Source organism: Asterias amurensis, chromosome 10 (genome assembly GCF_032118995.1).
Source record: "Asterias amurensis chromosome 10, ASM3211899v1".
Classification (NCBI taxonomy): Eukaryota; Metazoa; Echinodermata; class Asteroidea; order Forcipulatida; family Asteriidae; genus Asterias; species Asterias amurensis.
Window position 1 is genome coordinate 1934689 of NC_092657.1, and position 23866 is coordinate 1958554.

The window sequence follows — 23866 nt, forward strand, 5'->3', positions numbered from 1 at the left end:
CCCCTGGTCATTGCATTGGTGCCCTTGAAATGCTCCAGTAGAATTTTACAATTTTCTCATACTTTGGTGACCTTTTTACCAAGGAGAAAATGCATTGGTCCCTTTCAAATGCCCCATTACAATTTCCTCATATTAGGGTACCCTTACCCAATGAGAAAATGCCTTGGTGCCCTCCCCTTTAAAAAAACGAAGCATGGCATGGAAACCTAAAATGAACCATTATGAAACATTGAGTAACTCTGTGCAGATATTGTATTCGAATTGAAACTTCAACACTTATTATTTATCATGGACACAGCGATTGTTAATTGAGTATCAATTTCATGGAGCTGCTGGGAGCAAAAGGTATTGCTTGCCATTTGTCTGCTAAGCAGAAATGAGCAGGATACCAGACACAAATTGTGTACACGTGACATCGTACTTTGCATTGGTAAACTTATTTTGGTAAGCATATGTGCTTAGCCACATCTATATTGTGTACAAGTGACATAGTACTTTGCATGGTAAACTTATTCTGGCAAGCATATTATGTGCTTAGCCAATTTTTGTGCTTAAAGCAGCTTTATGAATTTAGGCCCAGCCAAGCGATTCTGTACACAAACTCTAGTGAGATGCTGCTGTGTGGAGCCTAGCATGCCCCTTTAAGCTGACTGCAATGAGGGAAAGCTTTTGGTTCCAAGAGTTGGGACGCAGACAGGCTTGATAATGGGGACATGGTCCGTCAATCAAAAATTATCTGCCAGTCCGAGCCTGGTTGTTGGTCGTAGCCTTACGTCAAGCCAATTGTTGATTAGACAGCTTCGTATGAGTCGCGATACAAAACGACAGGAAGGGGAAACCACGCACGCGAGTGGCGAATCGTAGTCTCCAGTTCCAATCGCTCTGCTGTTTCTGAAGCGTTCAAGCCACGAAGACCTTGAAAAGAGGCTAGGTTGGTCGTTGCCGTTTTTGCGAATAGCTGCCGTGATTTCAGGAGGGCCATATATAAAATAAGTCTTGTATCTGGGCAGTACGACACACTGAAAGTGATTAAGGGAGCCCAATGTTTTAATTTTAAATCATCTAAGGTCACATTTCGGTGCTACGTCAGTCCATATTCCAGTCCATAATCACCTTTCACCTACATTCATTTGACATACACAGGGTGCGTTCGTTTAATTTGGGTCACTTAGGGGTGACAGGTGCATGCCGTCACCACGAGAGGGCGAAAGTGATCGTTTGATTAGCTCTTGTCAGGGGCTCACGAGCTTACGTGGGTCAGAAAGTTGTTTCTTGACGTCACGGTCACGTGATTTTAGCCGCCAAGGCGATGAAGTATAACTGTAAAACAACTTGACAAATAAAATTCACACCAACAAGTAGCGATAATTATTATTTGAAAATATCTGGTTTATACAACCATATCTTTATGCAAATCAAAAAGGGCAACATTTAATTGGATTACAGCATTAAAGAACCCCATCCCCCAAAACAAACACGTACATAATAACAACTTAATTAGTGAAAACATGACAAACTGTCGTAACGGAAAGAAAAAAATAAGCACAGAGTAATCTTAAATCGTAACCGAGAAAGTTAAACATTTCTCTGTGTCCACTTGCCCCGCCCCAAAATGAAAATACTGAGCCACAGAAAATAAACTGTTAATTTTACATTCTACTAAGAAGCCCTTTTATTGCAGGGAGGTTTTTCCATGTAAAACAATTAACACTTTTAGAAAATAAAAATAAACACGGAATTAATCATTTATGATATGTCAGTGTGATCAGTGATATAGGTCAAAGGTCAGGTCCTTTTCCAAACTTGTCGTTTACTTTGGGACGTAAATCTCTATAGCGATTTTGTAAGTGGAACCAAACGACTCCCACACCATGAAAGTCCTATAAAAGGAAAAACAGAGAAGTATAAATTAGTAGAGAAAAACGAAACAATAAAGCATTTTGATTTTGCTTATTATTTTCAATTCAATCAACAATTTTATTTCCATACTGTCTAAAAAAAAAAGACAAAAAAAGAGGATTTTTATAGTGCATGTACATTGAATAAAGCAATGTTTGACGAGACTAAGCAAGAGAACCGTTAGAAGGTAGAAACAATAGGTACTTTTGATAGAATTTCACTAACACAATTTAGCAAGGGATCCTTGCTAAATTACTCTCGTGTGAAAAGGGGCTATACAAACTTACATTCCAGAGATGAGTGGTTCAGTGGAGCTAGGGCCATACATTGCGACGTCTTTCTCCTCGTAGATGAACTCTGCGTACTCATCCAGAGGTAGCACCACCTTGGATTTGATCTCAACACGATCCACCCCTGTTATCCAGTTGTTGTACTCCGCCTTGAGTCCTGTAACGATGATTAAAGGCAGTGGATACTTAATTGGTAATTACTCAAAAATAATTGTCAGCATAAAAACTTACTTGGTAACAAGCAATTGGAGAATAGAACAGCAATAAAGTATGTGAAACAAAATTGCGATAATGTAGCTAGAAAGAAAAAAACTGGAGACTTATCACCTCCGAGAACGAGGTTGAAACTGCAACGTCACACAACAGTGTCCAGTGCCTTAACAGGCATGACTTGGTAACAAGAAATTTGGGCCATGGCAATATAACAAATCGTAAAGATCACAGATTTACATAAAACTTACACGGTTTAATGATGATTATAGTAGAAAACATCCCTTGAAATAACTTCTGTCTGAAATGTCATATGAAAACCCCCCACCTAATTTCCCGTTTGGAGTTTATCGCTCAGTGCCAGTTTTATTTAGCAGTCTGCTGCCACCAAGCGTCAACAAAGTGCCCTAATGAGAGTACTCACCGTCAATCCCTGTGTTGGATTGTCCACCAGCGATACGGATTACTTCATCTGAATACATGTCCACGACACCCTGAGCGTCATTCTCGGCGATGAGAAGGGCGTACTTGTCGTTCAGGTCCTTAATGGTCCCCGTCACAAGATCTGAAATTAATAAAAAAAAAATAAGCAAAAATTGAGCCTCTTAATAGATAAACTCACCCCGAACATCCCAAATTCAAACAACAACAACAAGAACTAAGAGCAACACGAATAAGCAAAAAAAAAAAAAAACAAGAACATGAACAAGAACATCCACAACAAAAACAACAGCAACAGCAACAGCAGCAAAAGCAACAGCATTATAAACAACAGCAACAACAACAACAACAACAACAACAACAACAACAACAACAACAACAACAACAACAACAACAACAACAACAACAACAACAACAACAACAACAACAACAACAACAACAACAACAACAACAACAACAACAACAACAACAACAACAACAACAACAACAGCAACAGCACCCCGAACATCCCAAATTCAAACAACAACAAGAACTAAGAACAACACGAATAAGCACAACAAAAACAACAAGAAGATGAACAAGAAAATCCACAACAAAAACAACAGCAACATCAGCAAAATCAACAGCATTATAAACAGCTACAGTAACATCAACAGCAACAACAGCAACGCCAACAGCACCTAAATGTTGTCTTTAAATTGCTGCTAATTTTTGAAGTATTGCATACCCAATCATACCTCATACTATATTGCTTGTGTAATTTCGACATAAATGTACATTATGATATTATTGTTTTGTATGACAGATTTGAAATAAATGCACTGAAAACTAAATAACAGCAACAACAACAGCAGCAGCAACATCAACAACAACAACAACAACAACAACAACAACAACTACAACAGCAACAGAGAAGTAACAGCAACAATAATATTAAAGTTACAGAATTGTTAAAATAAAATCGTGAAGATCACAGATCTAAATAAAACGTACACGGTCTAATGACGATGATAGCATCAAAAACATCCCTTAAAAAATCTCCATATTTCTGTCTGAAATGACATGACATTTTGATGAGAAGTAAATAATCTAATTTGTATCGCATTTGGAGTTAATCCCTCAGCGAGTGTTTTATTTATTTTTGGTTTAATCGATGTCACGCAAAATGTGTAATCGTTTTTTCACTATTATTTTTCTCGTGACCCAGATTAATAGAAATGCATGCGTTGTTCTTACCTTTGCTGATCGCCCTGCCGGTTTCTTCTTGTTTAAGCTCTGCAAGAAGTTCACGAACCTTGTTCATGAGGAGTCCCTTCCCTTCCTCATCTCCAAGCAAGTTCTCAGCATTAAGACTTGGTATAAGAACCAAACCAAACACCAAGAGGGTACGGACGAAGGTCTTAAATGCAGACATGCTGGAGCGACAAGGCGGTCTAGACTCCCAGACGAAGATCTTGCAGAGTGCAGAGTGATCAACTATTGCTCGCACCTTAAGCCTTATACTTTGGAGCTAAACTTAAAAATTCGCTATGACACAACCTAAAATGGTAACCAGCCAACATCATTGTCAGTCACTGGTTCCCCGCAGGGACAATGATGAGCAGTGCTGGGGATATTTGTTATGAAGGAATTCGCATAAGAATCGGTTTTATCCTTGATGATCGGTAGGCTTATTATGCTTGAGTTAAGACATTCTTCGCCACAAGTCCTGCTTTAAGGTTGATTGATTGTACCTTACAATCACCCAGCCGTAACGTAAATGGAGACGGAATTTTCCCCCCTATTAATGACCATTTATATTCATTCCAAGGCTATCCCTTAACAAAAACCCTTTCTAAAAACCTTCAATTAATTATACCTTCCCTGGGAATCAGACAGACAGTTTATTATTGCTGAAAATTCTCACTTTTTTCAACTCCACCTTTTAGGGTTAAATCACACTATGCAACTTTTACAAGATGCTTTTACCACTTTTATGGTCCAGTAATCCATCCTTTCATACTGCACATCATTTGTCCTCGTGCATCACTTTACTCCTATTGGTCCATAGCCACCAACTGTTTATGAAAAAGAAACTTTGATTGGCTATAAGTGTCCCGCCTTTTTCTGGATCCTTCCCTTAATCCCTTTCCCCTCTTTTTTTCTTTCTACAAATGGATATGTATTTGTTTTTACTTGTTGTTTGTTTGTTTGTTTGTTTGTTTGTTTAGATGATCTTCCCATCAAGGGAACTCGGCAAACTCCCACAAGGGGATATAAACACCAAGCTTGCAACAGCCAATCTCTCTGGTTAAACGTCTATGATTATGAGTTACACAATCAAGAAATTGTGATTCAGTAACTAGACGACAATATTTATTCTAGTCTAGTGAAATCAGCGTTTAGCTGGGGGATTCGAACCCACAACCTTGTGATTGCAAGTCCTACAGTCCAACCACTTGACCACGGTGAATTTTTTATGCCTCTGTAGAAGGTCCGGTTTGTATCGAAAGCTAAGGCCATCTACCCATACTCATTATATATTAAGGTTATTATCAAGACGATCAAATAAAAAAGTGAAGATGGGCAGGCCACCTAGAAAGGAGGCATGACAACAGGTTGGCATGCAAAACAACCAACTGGACTTCAAGAAACTGGACAAGAAAAAAAGGGCGACAAATATAATTTTTGTTAAGGGTATTATCAAGACGATCAAATCAAAGAAGTGGGGATGGGCAGGGCACCTAGCAAGGAGGCGTGACAACAGGTTGGCATGAAAAACAACCAACTGGACTCCAAGAAAAAAGGGCGACAAATATAATTTTGTTAAGAGTATTATCAAGGCGATCAAATCAAAGAAGTGGAGATAGGTTGGCAAAACAATTGTTATTTTGATCAAGTCTACATGACCTTACGTTGAGGCAACATGAACGAACACCCGATCAAATGAAATTAAGTTAAAACAAGCAAACACATTAACATAAACACCAACAAGTAACAACAATTTCCTTGAAAAAATAGGGAGTCCACAACCATTGTTTTATTATATTCAACTTCATCGTTACAAACATTTGCATTTGTCGAAGAACCCCCAAATAAGAAACAAAAAACACCCCGGTATGTTAATAGAAAGGTCAATATTGTAGAATAAGCAAAAATAAAAATTGTTGATAAATATTGCTTGTTTGAAGCTACATAACAACAAAATTTGATGATAATCAAAATTTAAAAAAGGAAGCAAAACTACACAAAATTGATAAGTTCGGTTCTACTATACCCTCCCCCTGCTTAAAATTCTTGTCCCACTTGCCCCGCCCCAAAATGAAAACGCCTGACTACGTCACGAGAAAGCAAACCGAAAATCATCGGTGACCATCAAGGATCATCGGTGAAAGATCAAGGAGCATCGGTGACAGGTCAAGGGTCATCGGTGAAACGTCAAGGGTCATCGGTGAAAGGTCAAAGTATTATTCAGAGTTTGTTACTTTCAACTCTATAGCGATTTTGTATCCGTAGTTGGTCAACTTCCACACTGTGTAATACCTGCAAAATGTAAATAGAGATGTATACGTTAGTAATAGAACAGCAATGAAGGGTGTAAAACAAAATGGCGACAAGGTAGCTCGGAAAATAACCTGGAGATCAATCACCTCAAGGAACGAGGTTGAAAACTGCAATGTCACACAAAAGTGTCCAGGGGTGGATTTCACAAAGGTAGTCCTAACTTAGGACTAGTCCTAGGCAATGCTAACAGATAGGACCAGTCCTAAGTTAGGATGAGTTACTGGTGGTAACTTAGGCAAGTCCTATCTCTTAGCATTGCCTCGGACTAGTCCTAAGTTAGGACTACCTTTGTGAAATCCACCCCAGTGCCATTGCAGGCATAGCAACTTACTTGGTAACGAGCAAAGGGGAGCTGTTGATAGTATAAACCATTGTGAGAAACGGCTCCCTCTAAAGTAACGTTGTTTTTGAGGAAGAAGTAATTTCTCAAACAAATATTTAAACTGATTTCGAGACCTCATGCGTAAGGTCTCAAAATCAAGCCTCTGAAAGCAACAACTTCGTGTGACAAGGGTGACTGTTTCTTCTTCCATTATTATCTCGCAACTTCAACGATCAATTGAGCTACTTTCACAGTTTAATTTTGTGCATTTATGTTGAATACACCAAGTGGGAAGGCTGGTCTTTGAAAGGTGTCAAGTTTCTTAATAAAAAATAATAAATAATAACAATAAAAATAATAGTAACTCACGTTCCGGAGTAGATTGGCTGTGGATAGCCGGTGGCGTACATTGCGAACGATTTCCTATCGTAGACAAACTTGTTTCCTTTATCAAGAGATAGCAGCACTTCAGTTTTTAGTTCTGCGCGGTCCACGAACTCAACCCAACCTTCAAGATCTTCTGCGTATCCTAGGAAACAAAGAAAGGGGAATATAAAAACAAAAATGTTCAATTCAAATCTCTACAATTTTGGTTTATTTTAAGAAATACGATAACAAATTTAAAGACTAAAGGGATTTGTTAAATACAATTTTAACAATTGCAAGGGTCGTGGGTTCGAATCCAACCGAGTAGTTATATGCCTGTGATATTTTATTTTGTCACAGGAGTCGGGATAGTACTGAGTATGCAGTGCTAATTATTTTTGAGCAATTAAACACAGTGTCCGGTATCTTTAATAGAACAAACTTTCACATAACGTTTTTCTGAACAATTTTCAGATTTTGTAGATTTATTTTCCTTTCAAATTGAGGGTCAAATTAATAGACCATGTGAACTTTCATTACAATGAGTGTGACCTTGTGGATTCTTTGGGTATAGTGGCAGGCAAGATACTACACATGTCCTTTGGGAAAGTTGACATTTTGTGTCATAATTTCCACATAAATCCAAGAATTTGACAAGTTTTCAGATGAGCCCCCTTTCATCATATCAAAAGTTGATAAGAATTAGACAGTGCAATCTCCATAATTTTGTCCATTGAGCTGTGTACAAATCTTGCCTACAGGAAGTCCAGGGGTGGATTTCACAAAGAGTTTAGGACAAGTCTTATCTCGAGTTAGGACCAGTTACTCGTCCTAACTTAGGACTATCCATGCAATTTGTATATCTCCTAGCACTAGTCCTAAGTTAGGACTAGTCCTAACTCTTTGTGAACAGGCTCTGTGGCTCTTTTGTAAACATGTGATGTCAAAGGTCACATCGTCTATTATACTTACCATTAAGGCCGGTGGACGAAATGCCATTAAGCACACGAAGTACATCAGGTTGGTACATGGCCAGTATGCCCCTAATGTTTTTGGAAGCAATGTATTCACAATACCTCTCGTTGAGTGCAGCAATTCTCGCAGGCAGACGGTCTGAAATAAATAAATAAATAAATAAGTTAATAAATAAATAAGTAAATAAATAAATTAGTAAATAATGTTGTGTAATTTGGGTTTTTCGTACCACGTGATGATGTCACGCTAATTTGTATATTATTGTACTTGTATCTGTATTTATTTTAATTTTATTTTCATTTTTGTATCTAAACCAAATTGCAAGTATAACAACAAAAAGCCTGCTTTTCTACATTTTCTCACTGGGGTACAAATATTAACAAAACACCCCCCCCCTAACCCCCCCCCCAAAAAAAAAACACCCCCAAAAAACCACCCAACACCCCAACAAACAAACAAATAAACAACAACATAAGCAGCGACGAAGAAAACAAAAACAGTAACCATAAAAACATCAAAATAACAGCAGCGGCAGCATGGGCAGTTGAAGGGCAGCTCTATCGCCAACAGCAGGGACCAACAGCAGCAACAGCTGTAATTGCATCAGCAGTATTATTAACAGCCGTAGTAGCAGCAGCAACAACAGCAGGCGCAGCAGCAGCAACAACAGCATGCAACAGTCTGAGAACCATCCCAATTATAAACCCAGGCCTCGTGCTTACCTCCACCGGTCACTCCCCTTGCTGTCTCTTCTTGTTTGAGCTCTGCAAGAAGTTCACGAACCTGGTTCACGAGGAGTCCCTCCTCTTCCCCATCTCCAAGCAAGTTCTCAGCATTAAGGCTTGGAATAAGAACCAAACCAAACACCAAGAGAGTACGGAGGCAGGTCTTAAATGCAGACATGCTGGAGCGATAAGGCGGTCTAGACTCCCAGACGAAGGACGTGTATGAGTGATCAGACAACACTCTTATTTTGCCTAATACTTTGGGAATAAACTTAGAAATTCGCTGTAATATGGTGACCAGCCAATTTCATTGTTAGTAACTGGTTCACCGCAAGGCTCCCGATGAGCGCTGCTCGGCACTTTTTGTGTGTGAAGGAGTTCACAAAAGAATTGTAAAGAATTGCGTTAAAGGCTTGTCATGCATGGGCTGAGACCTTCTCTCCGCACAAATCCCGCTTTAAAGTTTATTGTATCATATAATCACCCAGCCGTAACGTAATTGGAGCCGGAATTTCTCCCGGAAATCCCTCTCATAATGTTATGTAACCAGCTGCTGCTGACCTCGTCCAAAAAGATACTAGAAAGTAACTTAAAGGCACTGGACATGTTTGGTACAAATAGTTTTTAAAGAGGTAATTGCTCGCTCAAATAGAAAATCCCCAAAACATTGTCCCACGAGAATGTGTGCTTTTATAGATGCTTGATTTCGAGACTTCAAAATCAAATTCTGAGGTCTCGAAATCAAATTCAAATTTAGTGAGACACAACTGAACTACGTTATTTCTGAGGGAGCTGTTTCGCACATGGTCGTATACTTTCAACAGCTGTCCATTACTCGTTACCGAGTAAGGATTTATGCTAACAGTTATTTTGAGCAATTACCAGTATTGTCCACATGCTTCTAAGGCGCTGACCTGTTCTAGGTTAACGAGCGGATTTGACCAGTCTTCAAGTGCTACCTGTTACGATCCAAAAAACTCCAAACTATCCGTGAATATAAATCACTCAAAAAGCCTGAATTTCCTCAGATGCAACAAAGGAATCAAACAAGGTGACACTGATGTATAAGAACGCAGAAACAAAGCGATTTAATGATAAAACTATCAACCACTTCAGTTACCGATTCGGTTTAACAAATATACAATGATTGATTAAATCAAATGTACATTAACAAATGGTTCTTATACAAAATAAGTATCTTACGGGCTAATACGTCGACAGCAACAGAAGATACGGTGAGGAACACAAACACTGGCTTTAAACGATCAGCTCCAGGGGCGATAAATAAGTTCTTTGCCGATGTGACTATGAGCTATCACGGGGTAAACTCACTCCGATACAATGTCCAGAAGAAGACGAAACTACAACGGGTACACAATCTGACACCCGCCACAAAATATGGGGAAAAGGCCCCCAAAAACCGAACTGTAGACTAAGTTCGAAAATGTCCTTTCCGGAATCTAAATACGCTCTTTAACTGCACTCGGTCAAACGCGAACTCTATCACAAGCTCCTTCAACGAGTTGTATCACAGTCACAGAAGTCGTAGCTTCCACCAGTCTTGCGTAATGTGTCCTCCCGAAAATTTCTCAGTGCCCGTATTTAAAGGATTTGTGTGTGGTTTTCTAGAAAGTACTACACTAGATTATTCTAGATCCTTCATAACAGATAAGCGCCGCCCACAGTAGGTCAACGGACTTACACAAATAAAATGATTGACAGCGTGTGCACATGTATTACGTAGGGTCTCGTAACATACCATAACTGGAAACTCACTGGTACCGCTCTAAACTAGCGCAATTCTGATTGACAATGTCACTTCAGGGCCCAATTTCATAGAGCTGCTAAGCACACAAATTTGCTTAGTATGAAAATTCTTTCTTGGTAAAAACAGGATTACCAACCGAATTTCCGTTTGTTGCATATTGCTTGTTACTGGTATGCAGCTGTTTGTTTGATTATCCTGAAAATCATGTGGAAATTTGGTTGGTAATCCTGTTTTTTATCAAGGAAAAAATTTCATGCTAAGCAAATTTGTGTGCTTAGCAGCGCTATGAAATTGAGCCCTGCTCACCATTATGGAAATAATTGTTGATTTGACTTGAATAGATCCACTTCCCGGCTGATAAAATATACCATACTCAAGTGCAGCGGTAAGGTGGCGTCTTAAGCCCGGTTCAAAAACTTCCTGCCATTCGAATGCGATGCAAATTTTGACGTCAGCTAGGGCTGTGTTCGCATGAGTTGCCCACTGGGTCCACTGATGCGAATTTTACGAGGTCTCATACGCATGAAGTATATGCAAATTGAAGACGTTATTGACCACAAATCTTAGTTTCCGCCTTAGTGTTAACATTTTGCTGGTTGAATGATGCAGTGCAAAATATTGCATAACCTTCAGTTGAAAATTGACACACCCCGAACAAGAGTCCTTCAACGAAACGCTTTAAATAAACAAAATCTGGCCACATTATATCAATTTGGTTTGCGGTAACACCATTTGAGTATCTACTTGCTTGGTGCTCCTCTAAGAAATTGTCTTGGTTTATATAATACTCTACTACCGCGGAGTAGATTTTCAGAATTCGGGAGGGGAGACTTCTCAGTTCTGAAAAGAACTGTCCCACTTTTTAACTACTACCCGGGGAAGGTACAACATCGGCCGGGACTACTACATTAGCTTTGGACCAGGGAAGCAGTCAACTGAAAGGCACATCCACTAAAGAGTTAATTCCACGAAAGGTAAGCGTCAAAATAATCAACTTTTTACTGAAATTATTTAGACTCCTGTGCGATCTCATCGATCGTCTATTACAATGCTAATTTGTACATGTACTACATGTTTCCAAGAGTAGTAAATCATGGGGCGATAGGTAATTTCCGCATGCTCAACTCTGGAATGACTTCACCTCTTCAAATTTGTAATAATTATTTTTTAGTGTTTGTACCTCAATATTAGGTTTTAAACCACCTTGTTTAAAGACACTGAGAGTGGATTTCACAAAGGTAGTCCTAACTTAGGACTAGTCCTTGGCAATGCTAAGAGATAAGACTGCTCCTCAGTTAAAAGTGTCCTACTGACTTGTGTATGGTTGTGTAGTTTCCCATTGACTTGTGTACGGTTGTGTATTTTCCCATTGACTTGTGTATGGCTGTGTAGTTTCCCATTGTGTATGGTTGTGTAGTTTCCCATTGACTTGTGTATGGTTGTGTAGTTTCCCATTGACTTGTGTATGGTTGTGTAGTTTCCCATTGACTTGTGTATGGTTGTGTAGTTTCCCGTTGACTTGTGTATGGTTGTGTAGTTTCCCATTGACTTGTGTATGGTTGTGTAGTTTCCCATTGTGTATGGTTGTGTAGTTTCCCATTGACTTGTGTATGGTTGTGTAGTTTCCCATTGACTTGTGTATGGTTGTGTAGTTTCCCATTGACTTGTGTATGGTTGTGTAGTTTCCCGTTGACTTGTGTATGGTTGTATAGTTTCCCATTGACTTGTGTATGGTTGTGTTGTTTCCCATTGACTTGTGTATGGTTGTGTAGTTTCCCATTGACTTGTGTATGGTTGTGTAGTTTCCCATTGACTTGTGTATGGTTGTGTAGTTTCCCATTGACTTGTGTATGGTTGTGTAGTTTCCCGTTGACTTGTGTATGGTTGTATAGTTTCCCATTGACCGGTGTTTGGTTGTGTCAATTCCCATTGTCTTGTGTATGGTTGTGAAGTGTCCATTGACTTGTGTATGGTTGTGTAGTTTCCCATTGACTTGTGTATGGTTGTGTAGTTTCCCATTGACTTGTGTATGGTTGTGTAGTTTCCCATTGACTTGTGTATGGTTGTGTAGCTTCCAATTGACATGTGTATGGTTGTAAAGTGTCCTACTGACTTGTGTATGGTTGTGTAGTTTCCCATTGACTTGTGTATGTTTGTGTAGTTTCCCATTGTCATGTGTATGTTTGTAAAGTGTCCTATTGACTTGTGTATGGTTGTGTAGTTTCCCATTGACTTGTGTATGGTAGTGTAGTTTCCCATTGACTTGTGTATGGTTGTGTAGTTTCCCAATGACTTTGGTATGGTTGTGTAGTTTCCCATTGACATGTGTATGGTAGTGTAGTTTCCCATTGACTTGTGTATGGTTGTGTAGTTTCCCATTGACTGGTGTATGGTTGTGTAGTTTCCCATTGACATGTGTATGGTTGTGTCAATTCCCATTGACTTGTGTATGGTTGTGAAGTGCCCATTGACTTGTGTATGGTTGTGTAGTTTCCCATTGACTTGTGTATGGTTGTGTAGTTTCCCATTGACTTGTGTATGGTTGTGTAGTTTCCCATTGACTTGTGTATGGTTGTGTAGTTTCCCGTTGACTTGTGTATGGTTGTATAGTTTCCCATTGACCGGTGTTTGGTTGTGTCAATTCCCATTGTCTTGTGTATGGTTGTGAAGTGTCCATTGACTTGTGTATGGTTGTGTAGTTTCCCATTGACTTGTGTATGGTTGTGTAGTTTCCCATTGACTTGTGTATGGTTGTGTAGTTTCCCATTGACTTGTGTATGGTTGTGTAGCTTCCAATTGACATGTGTATGTTTGTAAAGTGTCCTACTGACTTGTGTATGGTTGTGTAGTTTCCCATTGACTTGTGTATGTTTGTGTAGTTTCCCATTGTCATGTGTATGTTTGTAAAGTGTCCTATTGACTTGTGTATGGTTGTGTAGTTTCCCATTGACTTGTGTATGGTAGTGTAGTTTCCCATTGACTTGTGTATGGTTGTGTAGTTTCCCAATGACTTTGGTATGGTTGTGTAGTTTCCCATTGACATGTGTATGGTAGTGTAGTTTCCCATTGACTTGTGTATGGTTGTGTAGTTTCCCATTGACTGGTGTATGGTTGTGTAGTTTCCCATTGACATGTGTATGGTTGTGTCAATTCCCATTGACTTGTGTATGGTTGTGAAGTGCCCATTGACTTGTGTATGGTTGTGTAGTTTCCCATTGACTTGTGTATGGTTGTGTAGTTTCCCATTGACATGTGTATGTTGTGTAGTTTCCAATTGACTTGTGTATGGTTGTGTAGTTTCCCATTGACTTGTGTATGGTTGTGTAGTTTCCAATTGACTTGTGTATGGTTGTGTAGTTTCCCATTGACTTGTGTATGGTTGTGTAGTTTCCCATTGACTTGTGTATGGTTGTGTAGTTTCCCATTGACTTGTGTATGGTTGTGTAATTTCCCGTTGACTTGTGTATGGTTGTATAGTTTCCCATTGACCGGTGTTTGGTTGTGTCAATTCCCATTGACTTGTGTATGGTTGTAAAGTGTCCCATTGACTTGTCTATGGTTGTGTAGTTTTCCATTGACTTGTGTATTGATGTGTAGTTTCCCATTGACATGTGTATGGTTGTGTAGTTTCCCATTGACTTGTGTATGGTTGTGTAGTTTCCCATTGACTGGTGTATGGTTGTGTAGTTTCCCATTGACTTGTGTATGGTTGTGTAGTTTCCCATTGACATGTGTATGGTTGTAAAGTGTCCTACTGACTTGTGTATGGTTGTGTAGTTTCCCATTGACATGTGTATGGTTGTGTAGTTTCCCATTGACTGGTGTATGGTTGTGTAGTTTCCCATTGACTTGTGTATGGTTGTGTAGTTTCCCATTGACATGTGTATGGTTGTAAAGTGTCCTACTGACTTGTGTATGGTTGTGTAGTTTCCCATTGACATGTGTATGGTTGTGTAGTTTCCCATTGACTTGTGTATGGTTGTGTTGTTTCCCATTGACTGGTGTATGGTTGTGTAGTTTCCCATTGACACGTGTATGGTTGTGTAGTTTCCCATTGACTTGTGTATGGTTGTGTCAATTCCCATTGACTTGTGTATGGCTGTGAAGTGCCCATTGACTTGTGTATAGTTGAGTAGTTTCCCATTGACTTGTGTATGGTTGTGTAGTTTCCCATTGACATGTGTAACGTTGTGTAGTTTCCCATTGACTTGTGTATGGTTGTGTAGTTTCCCATTGACTTGTGTATGGTTGTGTAGTTTCCCATTGACTTGTGTATGGTTGTGTAGTTTCCCATTGACTTGTGTATGGTTGTGAAGTGTCCCATTGACTTGTGTATGGTTGTGTAGTTTTCCATTGACTTGTGTATGGTTGTGAAGTGTCCCATTGACTTGTGTATGGTTGTGTAGTTTCCCATTGACTTGTGTATTGTTGTGTAGTTTCCCATTGACATGTGTATGGTTGTGTAGTTTCCTATTGACTTGTGTATGGTTGTGTCAATTCCCGCTGACTTGTGTATGGTTGTGTAGTTTCCCATTGACTGGTGTATGGTTGTGTAGTTTCCCATTGACTTGTGTATGGTTGTGTAGTTTCCCATTGACATGTGTATGGTTGTAAAGTGTCCTACTGACTTGTGTATGGTTGTGTAGTTTCCCATTGACTTGTGTATGGTTGTAAAGTGTCCTACTGACTTGTGTATGGTTGTGTAGTTTCCCATTGACTTGTGTATGGTTGTGTAGTTTCCCATTGACTTGTGTATGGTTGTGTAGTTTCCCATGACTTGTGTATGGTTGTGTAGTTTCCCATTGACTGGTGTTTGGTTGTGTAGTTTCCCATTGACATGTGTATGGTTGTGTAGTTTCCCATTGACTTGTATATGGTTGTGTCAATTCCCATTGACTTGTGTATGGTTGTGAAGTGTCCATTGACTTGTGTGTGCTTGTGTAGTTTCCCTTTGACTTGTGTATGGTTGTGTAGTTTCCCATTGACTTGTGTATGGTTGTGTACTTTCCCATTGACTTGTGTATGGTTGTGTAGTTTCCCATTGACTTGTGTATGGTTGTGTAGTTTCCCAATGACTTGTGTATGGTTGTGTAGTTTCCCATTGACTTGTGTATGGTTGTGTAGTTTCCCATTGACTTGTGTATGGTTGTATAGTTTCCCATTGACCGGTGTATGGTTGTGTCAATTCCCATTGCCTTGTGTATGGTTATGAAGTGTCCCATTGACTTGTGTATGGTTGTGTAGTTTTCCATTGACTTGTGTATGGTTGTGTAGTTTCCCATTGACATGTGTATGGTTGTGTAGTTTCTCTTTGACTTGTGTATGGTTGTGTAGTTTCCCATTGACTGGTGTATGGTTGTGTAGTTTCCCATTGACATGTGTATGGTTGTGTAGTTTCCCATTGACTTGTGTATGGTTTTGTCAATTCCCATTGACTTGTGTATGGGTGTAAAGTGCCCATTGACTTGTTTATGGTTGTGTAGTTTCCCATTGACTTGTGCATGGTTGTGTAGTTTCCCATTGACATGTGTATGGTTGTTTAGTTTCCCATTGACTTGTGTATGGTTGTGTAGTTTCCCATTGACTTGTGTATGGCTGTGTAGTTTCCCATTGACTTGTGTATGGTTGTGTAGTTTCCCATTGACTTGTGTATGGTTGTGTAGTTACCCATTGACATGTGTATGGTTGTGTAGTTTCCCATTGACTTGTGTATGGTTGTGTAGTTTCCCATTGACATGTGTATGGTTGTGTAGTTTCCCATTGACTTGTGTATGGTTGTGTCAATTCCCATTGACTTGTGTATGGTTGTGAAGTGTCCATTGACTTGTGTATGGTTGTGTAGTTTCCCATTGACTTGTGTATGGTTGTGTAGATTCCCGTTGACATGTGTATGGTTGTGTAGTTTCCCATTGACTTGTGTATGGTTGTGTAGTTTCCCATTGACTTGTGTATGGTTGTGTAGTTTCCCATTGACTTGTGTATGGTTGTGTAGTTTCCCATTGACTTGTGTATGGTTGTGTAGTTTCCCATTGACTTGTGTATGGTTGTGTAGTTTCCCATTGACTTGTGTATGGTTGTGTAGTTTCCCATTGACTTGTGTATGGTTGTGTAGTTTTCCATTGACATGTGTATGGTTGTAAAGTGTCCTACTGACTTGTGTATGGTTGTGTAGTTTCCCATTGTCATGTGTTTGGTTGTAAATTATTTTGAGTGATTACCAATAGTGTCCACTGCCTTTAAGAGACTCCTATAATATTTATTACTAATTTTTGTAAAGTGCTTAGAGATAACTTAGGCGCTATACCAATCGAGTATTAATATAAAAGTATGTAATATGTTTATTAGGCCAACATTTTAACGTGTTTGCTTTCTTTATGCATACACCAAGTAAAGAATATTGGTCTTTGCCAATAATGATTAATGTCGCATGTAACGGATATTTGTATAAAAGTTGAATAATATTATTTGCATCGTGGATTAGTTTAAGGTTACATCATTGGTCAATAAAAATGTTTGATTTTATAGCTACATGCTTCATTGATTAAAACATTCAGGGTATTAGTCAATGAAAGCTAAATCATACGGGTGGGTACATGTCTATACTGAATATCTGACGTCACACTTCCATGCTCGTGAATAACGCCAGAGACCGGCCCTCCATGTCGGCGTGTACAGTCTTTATGCATACACCAAGTAAAGAATATTGGTCTTTGCCAATAATGATTAATGTCGCATGTAACGGATATTTGTATAAAAGTTGAATAATATTATTTGCATCGTGGATTAGTTTAAGGTTACATCATTGGTCAATAAAAATGTTTGATTTTATAGCTACATGCTTCATTGATTAAAACATTCAGGGTATTAGTCAATGAAAGCTAAATCATACGGGTGGGTACATGTCTATACTGAATATCTGACGTCACACTTCCATGCTCGTGAATAACGCCAGAGACCGGCCCTCCATGTCGGCGTGTACAGTCACCTTTGACCTACACTCATTTCACATAGGGTGTGTCGTTTAGCTTCCCTGGGTCGACCCCGGTGTGTGGCGGTCTTTTTCTAGGACGAACGTGGGTTATTATCTGCACACGTTCGTCCTGGGGGAAAAACCGCCACACACCGGGGTCGACCCGGGGAAGCTAAACGATCGCACCCATAGAGATACGCAGTCAAATTCTACACCAACATTACATGTTAAATCCATGCACATGCATGTACTGTATAACACATACACGTGTGGACACAGCATGCATACGACTGAAAGTAAGCTTTCCATACCTGTGTTTTGATTGGTCGTTCGAGGTGACCACAGACCAATCAAAACAAACCCATCTACGGTAGCTTTTAGTCACTGCAATTATTCAGTGATATCATTATAACCAATGGAATCACTGGATCTAAATAGCAGGGGCCCAGGTCTTGCTTCTTCATCGGCCACCACTTCTAAAGGTGTCTAAAAGGGGCGATTTAAACCTCGTTCCAGCGGTGATCGATCTCACCTAGCCAATTCCCCCAGCATGCCTTGCTCGCTCATTTGCTATAAATCTAGCACATTTAAATTGAGCAAGTGGCCGATCCAATCTACGCACACGATTAACTATGGTAACGCGAAAAAGAGGCATCAAGTTAAAGCTTTTTCGTGTGCTTACGGTTAGCAGCGCTATGAAATGTTAACTCCACAGTAAGCAAAAATCGGCCGCTAAGCAGCTCTATGAAATTGGGTCTTGATGGTTAGAGCCCAATTCGAGCTTTTGACTCAGCAGTCAAAAATGCCATATTTCTTTTGGAACGTAACGATTTGTTGCAATTCATTTTTCAGACCCGCAAAGGAATGAAGGCTATGACTGGACGTCAATCCGGGTATGCTTCGCCTTGGGGTCAGCGATTACTTCTCGTTGCCATGGTGATGAGCTGCATCAACATGCCATGCGCAGACAGCAAGAACATACTGGTAGTGGATTCAATGTTTGCCATGAGCCATTACCAGACGCTGAGCCTCATAGGTGAGAGGTTCAAGTTTGCCTTCAACATCATTGTTTGTTTGTTTGTTTGTGTGTTTGTTTGTTTGTTTGTTTGTTTGTTTGTTTGTTTGTTTGTTTGTTTGTTTGTTTGTTTGTTTGTTTGTTTGTTTGTTTGTTTGTTTGTTTGTTTGTTTGTTTGTTTGTTTGTTTGTTTGTTTGTTTGCTTGCTTGCTTGCTTGTTTGTTTGTTCGTTTGTTTGTTTGTTTGTGGTTTTTGTGCCTGTTTTACCAGTCCCATTTTGATCTTTGTATGATCGGTTTTAAATTATTATATGAATTGTTTAATTATTTCCTTGTTAATCCAAGTGGTTTGAAAAAAACCCACCCAAAACCCCATAAGCTGTTATGCGCCTTTAAGACTTCCGGGCCAGAACTGATCTTGAACCAATTTCATAAAGCTGTTAAGCAAAAATTACTGCAAACTCGATGACCAAATTGAGCCCAAATTGTTTTTATTTGATGTTGGGATATGCCAAGTGAGAATACTTTTGACAAATTACCAAACATGTCCATGTATCTTTAAAGGTGGAGAACTGGCCGGTAAAGGTCACAACGTAACAGTCCTCATCGGTGAGTGTATGCTGACACACGTCGACACGACGAGGCATCGAGACATTCTCCATTTTGAAATATACGACTGCGGAATAACGGCGGAGGAGCGAACCGCCATCAAAACTATTTTCGGAAAGTTGAGTCTCACCGGTGAGCTCTCGTCATTCACATGGTATGCAAAGATGTGGCTCGGTCTCCTGCCTTACGATCCTGAAATCTCGGCTTTCAGGAAGCATATTTTTGACAACAAGGCTTCCGACAAGAGGTACGCAGAGTTAAAAGATATCAAAGAACGCCTGATTGCAATGAACTTTGACCTGGTTGTATGTGATACTTTCACCCCGTGGTGTGCCGTTTACGCTCACGATATGTTGAGTCTTCCTTACGTAAACGTGGTCAGCTCGACCTTCCTGGGCACCCGGTACACCCGCTGGGCGAACAGCCCCTCGCCCCTGAGCTATGTTCCGGAGTTCATGACGCACTACACGGACTCCATGCCGTTCCTTCAACGGGTGAAGAACTTCCTCATGCACTGCCTCTCACTGCTCATATACGATTACATCAGTCTGAAGAATTTAGACGTGATCAGAGATACGTGGGGGAATCGGTCGAGCCTGTCCAACCGCGAGATCATGGCGGGTGCCTCTCTTTACGTTGTAAATCAGGACTTTCTGTTTGAGTACCCTCGACCCCTGCAGCCGAACATCGTGCTCTGCGGAGGGGTGTCGACGAGAGAAGCTCAACCTCTTTCCCAGGTAAATAACGTGACAATGTTGTAGACTGGTCCTCTGTCTTTATCCGCAAGGATAAATACAGGTACTGGTTTTAGAGAACCAGTGATTTCACAGAGCTGTGTATTAATAGAGAGTTGCGACATGGAGGGACCAGTTTTCTTTGGTCACATGGTTGCTGGACGCCATCTTATCTCCAAATGCAGCACAACCCAATGGGCAGACTAGTCTGGCACCCCGTGCTCGCCCATGCGTTTCTTGGGGAACGAAATGGCTTCTAATCGCAAGTTGTCGTAACTCTCCCAATATCCTACTCTGTGATTTCAATGAGTAGAGGGCACCCTCTCCCATAAATCAAAAGGAGGTTGTTCATTGGTCAATGCAGTGCGTCGTGCGTACACAATCTGCGCGTGTCCGTTGTTGCACTCAGCGGTTTACCTAAAAGAAGGCGGCTATGATGACCTCGAGTCTCAAATCTTGAAATATTTTTGTGCCATGTTTAATGTTTCCACTTTCTTTCCAAGGAACTTGAAGCATTCATGCAGGGATCTGGCGATGAGGGCGTGCTTGTTTTTTCTTTCAGTACCCTCGTCAACCACATGGACGACAAAATGGCCGACATGATCGCTGGTGCCCTGGCGAGGTTACCCTTTCGAGTAATTTGGAAGTATATGGTCGAACGGCAACCAGCTACACTTGGTAACAACACGCTCTTGTCTAAATGGATCCCGCAGAATGACCTCTTGGGTAAGTTTTACTGCACAGTGAAACAAGAATGAATGTTAATTTTTTGTTAACCCTTACACCGATGTGTGTAAAGCACTGTATACTCAGTACTTTCCCGAGTCCTGTGAACAAAATCACAGGCAGACTACTCGGTTGTGATCTGAACCCAAGACCTTTGCAACATTAGAGCAGTTTCTCACCAACTAGACCTCCGAGATTGGCCAGTACCTGAGGCAGTTCGAATCCGATGTGTTTTAGCAGCGTGTGACGCAAAGATCCAGGTGTGGAATACACTTTATATAGACTAATAATTACATACAAAATTGCATGAGTTTTCAAAGCAACAACAAAGCAACGAGGGAGGTTTCGTGGCTGAGCGGTTAAGAGCACCGTCACCGAACTCTAGCTTTGACCTGGTCAAGGGAGTGTGGGTTCGGGAGTCGTGACACTTGTGTCCTTATTCTTAAGCAAGAAACTTTTAACAACTGCTTTTTCCTCCTTCGGATGGGACGTAAAAGCTGTAGGTCCCGTGTGTTGGTATAGCAACTATCAACGCACGCACGTAAATGACCCTTTAGTACACACTCTTATCACAAAAGAGAAGGGGTTTGCCCCGGTGTGTCTGGCAGTAAGACTATCTTATAGAAGTAGATACGAAACTGTCTTAATACACCCTTTCTGTCTCTCTCTCCGAAAGGACACAACCAGACCAAATTGTTCGTCTATCACGGTGGGGCGAACGGTGCCTATGAGGCAATCTACCACGGGGTACCATTGGTTGGCATACCACTATTTGCTGACCAGCTGGACAATATGATCCGTCTGCGCAGTCGCGGTATGGCAGAGCATTTCGGAGGCATCCTGGAGGTTACGACCGATACGCTGTACGAGAAAATCATGAAGGTGGCCACAAACCCAAGGTAAATATTTGGAGACTTTGGAACTCTTGGTGGCAGCAGACTTACCAGGAAAAATGTCATTGTTTCGGGTGGTAACCTGCTTCATATGGGTAGCAGGATGTTGTACTTTACAGGCTTATATATAATCAGGTCGCCTGAAGAAATTATTTGTGGGGTACCACTCTAATAAAAGCATGCCTTGTGGGGTAGCATTGTTCCATTGCTAAAAGTATACCAGTAAGCATGGCACACACTAGCCTGAACATCTAACGTCACACTTCTAGGCTCGTGAATAACGAGAGAGAACTGCCTCCAGCCGGCGTGTACAATCACCTTTGACCTACATTCAATTTCAAATAGAGATACGCAGTCAAATTCATGGCGGACGTGAAAGGAGTGTACTGTTTTGGCATTATCCAATGATATCATTGTATCCAATGGAATCACTGGATCTGAGTAGCGGGTACATGTACCTGTCTTTATCATTGCCCAGTCTAGACACTCACAAACTAAACAAAGGACTCGCCTGGAGAGAGGTGTGTAAACACGTGTATATGAGGCTTGGTTAAACTTGTCCCAGTCGCTGAGAGTTAATACAAGCAGGCTGAGGTTCCAATCAAATCTTCCCTTTTCTTTCAAATTTAAACTTGCAGCTACAAGAAAAATGCCGAACGGACCTCGGCAATATACAGGAGCCCGCCATTGCGCCCTCTAGAGAGGGCAGCCTTCTGGATCGAGCACGTGATGACGCATGGGCATGAACACCTGCAGTCAAACCGTGGTAACATGACATGGGTTCAGTTGAATCTCCTGGATATAGCTGGGGCACTTATTGCTGTCTGTTTGGTACTAGCGTTCTCGCTGCGTTGGTGGTGCACCTCGATTTCGAAAGAACTGTCGTAAATCATTCTAATGTGGCGGGAAGCCATGCCACTCTTGCAAAGAGCCATGGCGGACAACACTTTTTAGAGTGAAAGACGGTACTTTTAACTCGATTTAGAGTAAAGTTCGTTCCAACTACTCAAAAAACGAGTGACATAGATTGACTTTCCCTCTCAAAAGAGCAAAACTGACACCACACGGACACTTACTCCTGATTCACTATAGACACCTTTGGTAATTGTCAAAGACCAGTCTTCTCACTCCGTTAACCCAACATAGGCATAAAGTAACAAATCTGTGAAAATTGTGACTCAATTAGTCATCAAAGTTACAAGAGAACAATGAAACAAAAACACTCTGCTCCACAAACTTCCAGATGCCTAATAAAAGGCTTCAGCTGAAGTAGTATTATATAATTTGATTGAGAAATGAACTTTTTCTAAAAAAAACTACGTTACTTCAGAGGTAGCCGTTTCCCACAATGTTAATACTATCAACAGCTCTCCATTGCTCGTTACCAAGTAAGCTTTTATGCTAAAAACTAGTTTGGGTAATTACCATTAGTGTCCAGGAGGTTAGGGGGGGGGGGGTAAGGGTAAATTTACAGAATATCATTATTGTTGACAAGCAATTTTGTGTGTCATTATTCAGGTGATCATATCCAGGTATTTCTTAATAATATGTATTTATCTGTTTACTTTTGTAGCACATGTTTATGTATTTTAAACTAGTAAGTATAGTTGCAGAAGACGTGGGCAGTTAAAGGTTGAAATATCAATTTGAGGAACGGATAACAGTTCAAGGAAAATAGTTTCCCCTTTACTGTAATAAGATGTGAGTCTTCTGAGAGTATTTGTTTGTATTTTGGAATATTAAACATTTTGCACTGTATGCTTACAGCCTTGTACTGTGTTTTAATTTGTGTTACTGGTATTTCCTGTGTGAAATTTGGCCTCTTTAAATTTGGGGGAGGGGGTACACCACTCTTTTATGTTTTTTTTTATTATAATTTTTTTCTGTGATATATTAGTATATATTGTGCAATTTCTACATTTTAATATTACTATAATTATGTTGCTGTACAATAGGGGACTTTTTGGACGCTTTTGGCAGCAGACTTTATACCAGGTAAAATCCATTGTTCTCGGTAATGTGCGCGTGCTCAGAACTACGTAAACAATGGACATTTACCTGGTAAGTATGCTGCCACCTAGCGTTTCAAAGTTTCCTATAGTGTATTTTAAATTTCATGTATTTTTTTTTTAATACTTGACGATTAAACAATTCAATTCAATTCAATTCAATTCATAATGGAAGTTTATTTAGATGGACTGCATTGTTATTGTTGATTCACTGTGATCCACTAACAATGGACTCGTCCGTGTACAAGTTTATATTATGTTCATTGAACCATTTTGTTGATGTTGGTGAGTTGTTTATCTAGGGGCCTTTCTCAAACCACGGCTTGGGCTCCGGCTCAGGCTTAGGCTCCGCGTGCTGTGTACGCAGCTTGC

The 23866-nt window shown here is 40.3% G+C and overlaps 3 protein-coding genes across 4 annotated transcripts; 1 reads left to right on the forward strand and 2 right to left on the reverse strand.

The window, feature by feature from the left end:
* Positions 1-1125: 1125 nt before the first annotated feature.
* LOC139943066 (uncharacterized) lies at positions 1126-10331 on the reverse strand. Of its 2 annotated transcripts, XM_071939877.1 has the most exons (4): positions 4077-4286; positions 2824-2964; positions 2187-2346; positions 1126-1880 (listed from the first exon to the last, which is right to left on the reverse strand). In XM_071939877.1, exons 1-4 carry the CDS (start codon positions 4252-4254, stop codon positions 1811-1813), a joined length of 549 nt encoding a protein of 182 aa, XP_071795978.1. In that variant the 5' UTR covers positions 4255-4286; the 3' UTR covers positions 1126-1810. The 2 variants fall into 2 exon arrangements, 1 of the variants encoding a protein (XP_071795978.1); XR_011786744.1 differs by lacking the exons at positions 2187-2346; positions 2824-2964; positions 4077-4286 and adding an exon at positions 9975-10331.
* Positions 5863-9979, reverse strand: LOC139943065 (uncharacterized). The gene is made up of 4 exons (XM_071939876.1): positions 8769-9979; positions 8044-8184; positions 7075-7234; positions 5863-6362 (listed from the first exon to the last, which is right to left on the reverse strand). Exons 1-4 carry the CDS (start codon positions 8947-8949, stop codon positions 6287-6289), a joined length of 558 nt encoding a protein of 185 aa, XP_071795977.1. The 5' UTR covers positions 8950-9979; the 3' UTR covers positions 5863-6286.
* An 869-nt stretch (positions 10332-11200) lies between the features above and the next one.
* Positions 11201-22918, forward strand: LOC139943098 (UDP-glucuronosyltransferase 2C1-like). Its single transcript, XM_071939911.1, has 6 exons — positions 11201-11513; positions 18362-18545; positions 19088-19869; positions 20370-20592; positions 21269-21491; positions 22124-22918. Exons 2-6 carry the CDS (start codon positions 18374-18376, stop codon positions 22371-22373), a joined length of 1650 nt encoding a protein of 549 aa, XP_071796012.1. The 5' UTR covers positions 11201-11513; positions 18362-18373; the 3' UTR covers positions 22374-22918.
* Positions 22919-23866: the final 948 nt, after the last annotated feature.

Bases quoted from the DNA above. Each gene is read 5' to 3' on its own strand.
- LOC139943065 (XM_071939876.1), bottom strand. From the start codon at position 8,949: ATGTCTGCATTTAAGACCTGCCTCCGTACTCTCTTGGTGTTTGGTTTG. The intron at 7,235-8,043 runs GTAAGTATAATA...TTTGTTTCCTAG, and splicing joins TTCGTCCACCGGCCTTAATG to GATACGCAGAAGATCTTGAA. The intron at 6,363-7,074 runs GTGAGTTACTAT...TACATTTTGCAG, and splicing joins CAGCCAATCTACTCCGGAAC to GTATTACACAGTGTGGAAGT.
- LOC139943066 (XM_071939877.1), bottom strand. From the start codon at position 4,254: ATGTCTGCATTTAAGACCTTCGTCCGTACCCTCTTGGTGTTTGGTTTG. The intron at 2,347-2,823 runs GTGAGTACTCTC...TCATCGTTACAG, and splicing joins ATCCAACACAGGGATTGACG to GACTCAAGGCGGAGTACAAC. The intron at 1,881-2,186 runs GTAAGTTTGTAT...TTCCTTTTATAG, and splicing joins GAACCACTCATCTCTGGAAT to GACTTTCATGGTGTGGGAGT.
- LOC139943098 (XM_071939911.1), top strand. From the start codon at position 18,374: ATGAAGGCTATGACTGGACGTCAATCCGGGTATGCTTCGCCTTGGGGT. The intron at 19,870-20,369 runs GTAAATAACGTG...TTTCTTTCCAAG, and splicing joins AAGCTCAACCTCTTTCCCAG to GAACTTGAAGCATTCATGCA. The intron at 21,492-22,123 runs GTAAATATTTGG...TTAAACTTGCAG, and splicing joins AAGGTGGCCACAAACCCAAG to CTACAAGAAAAATGCCGAAC.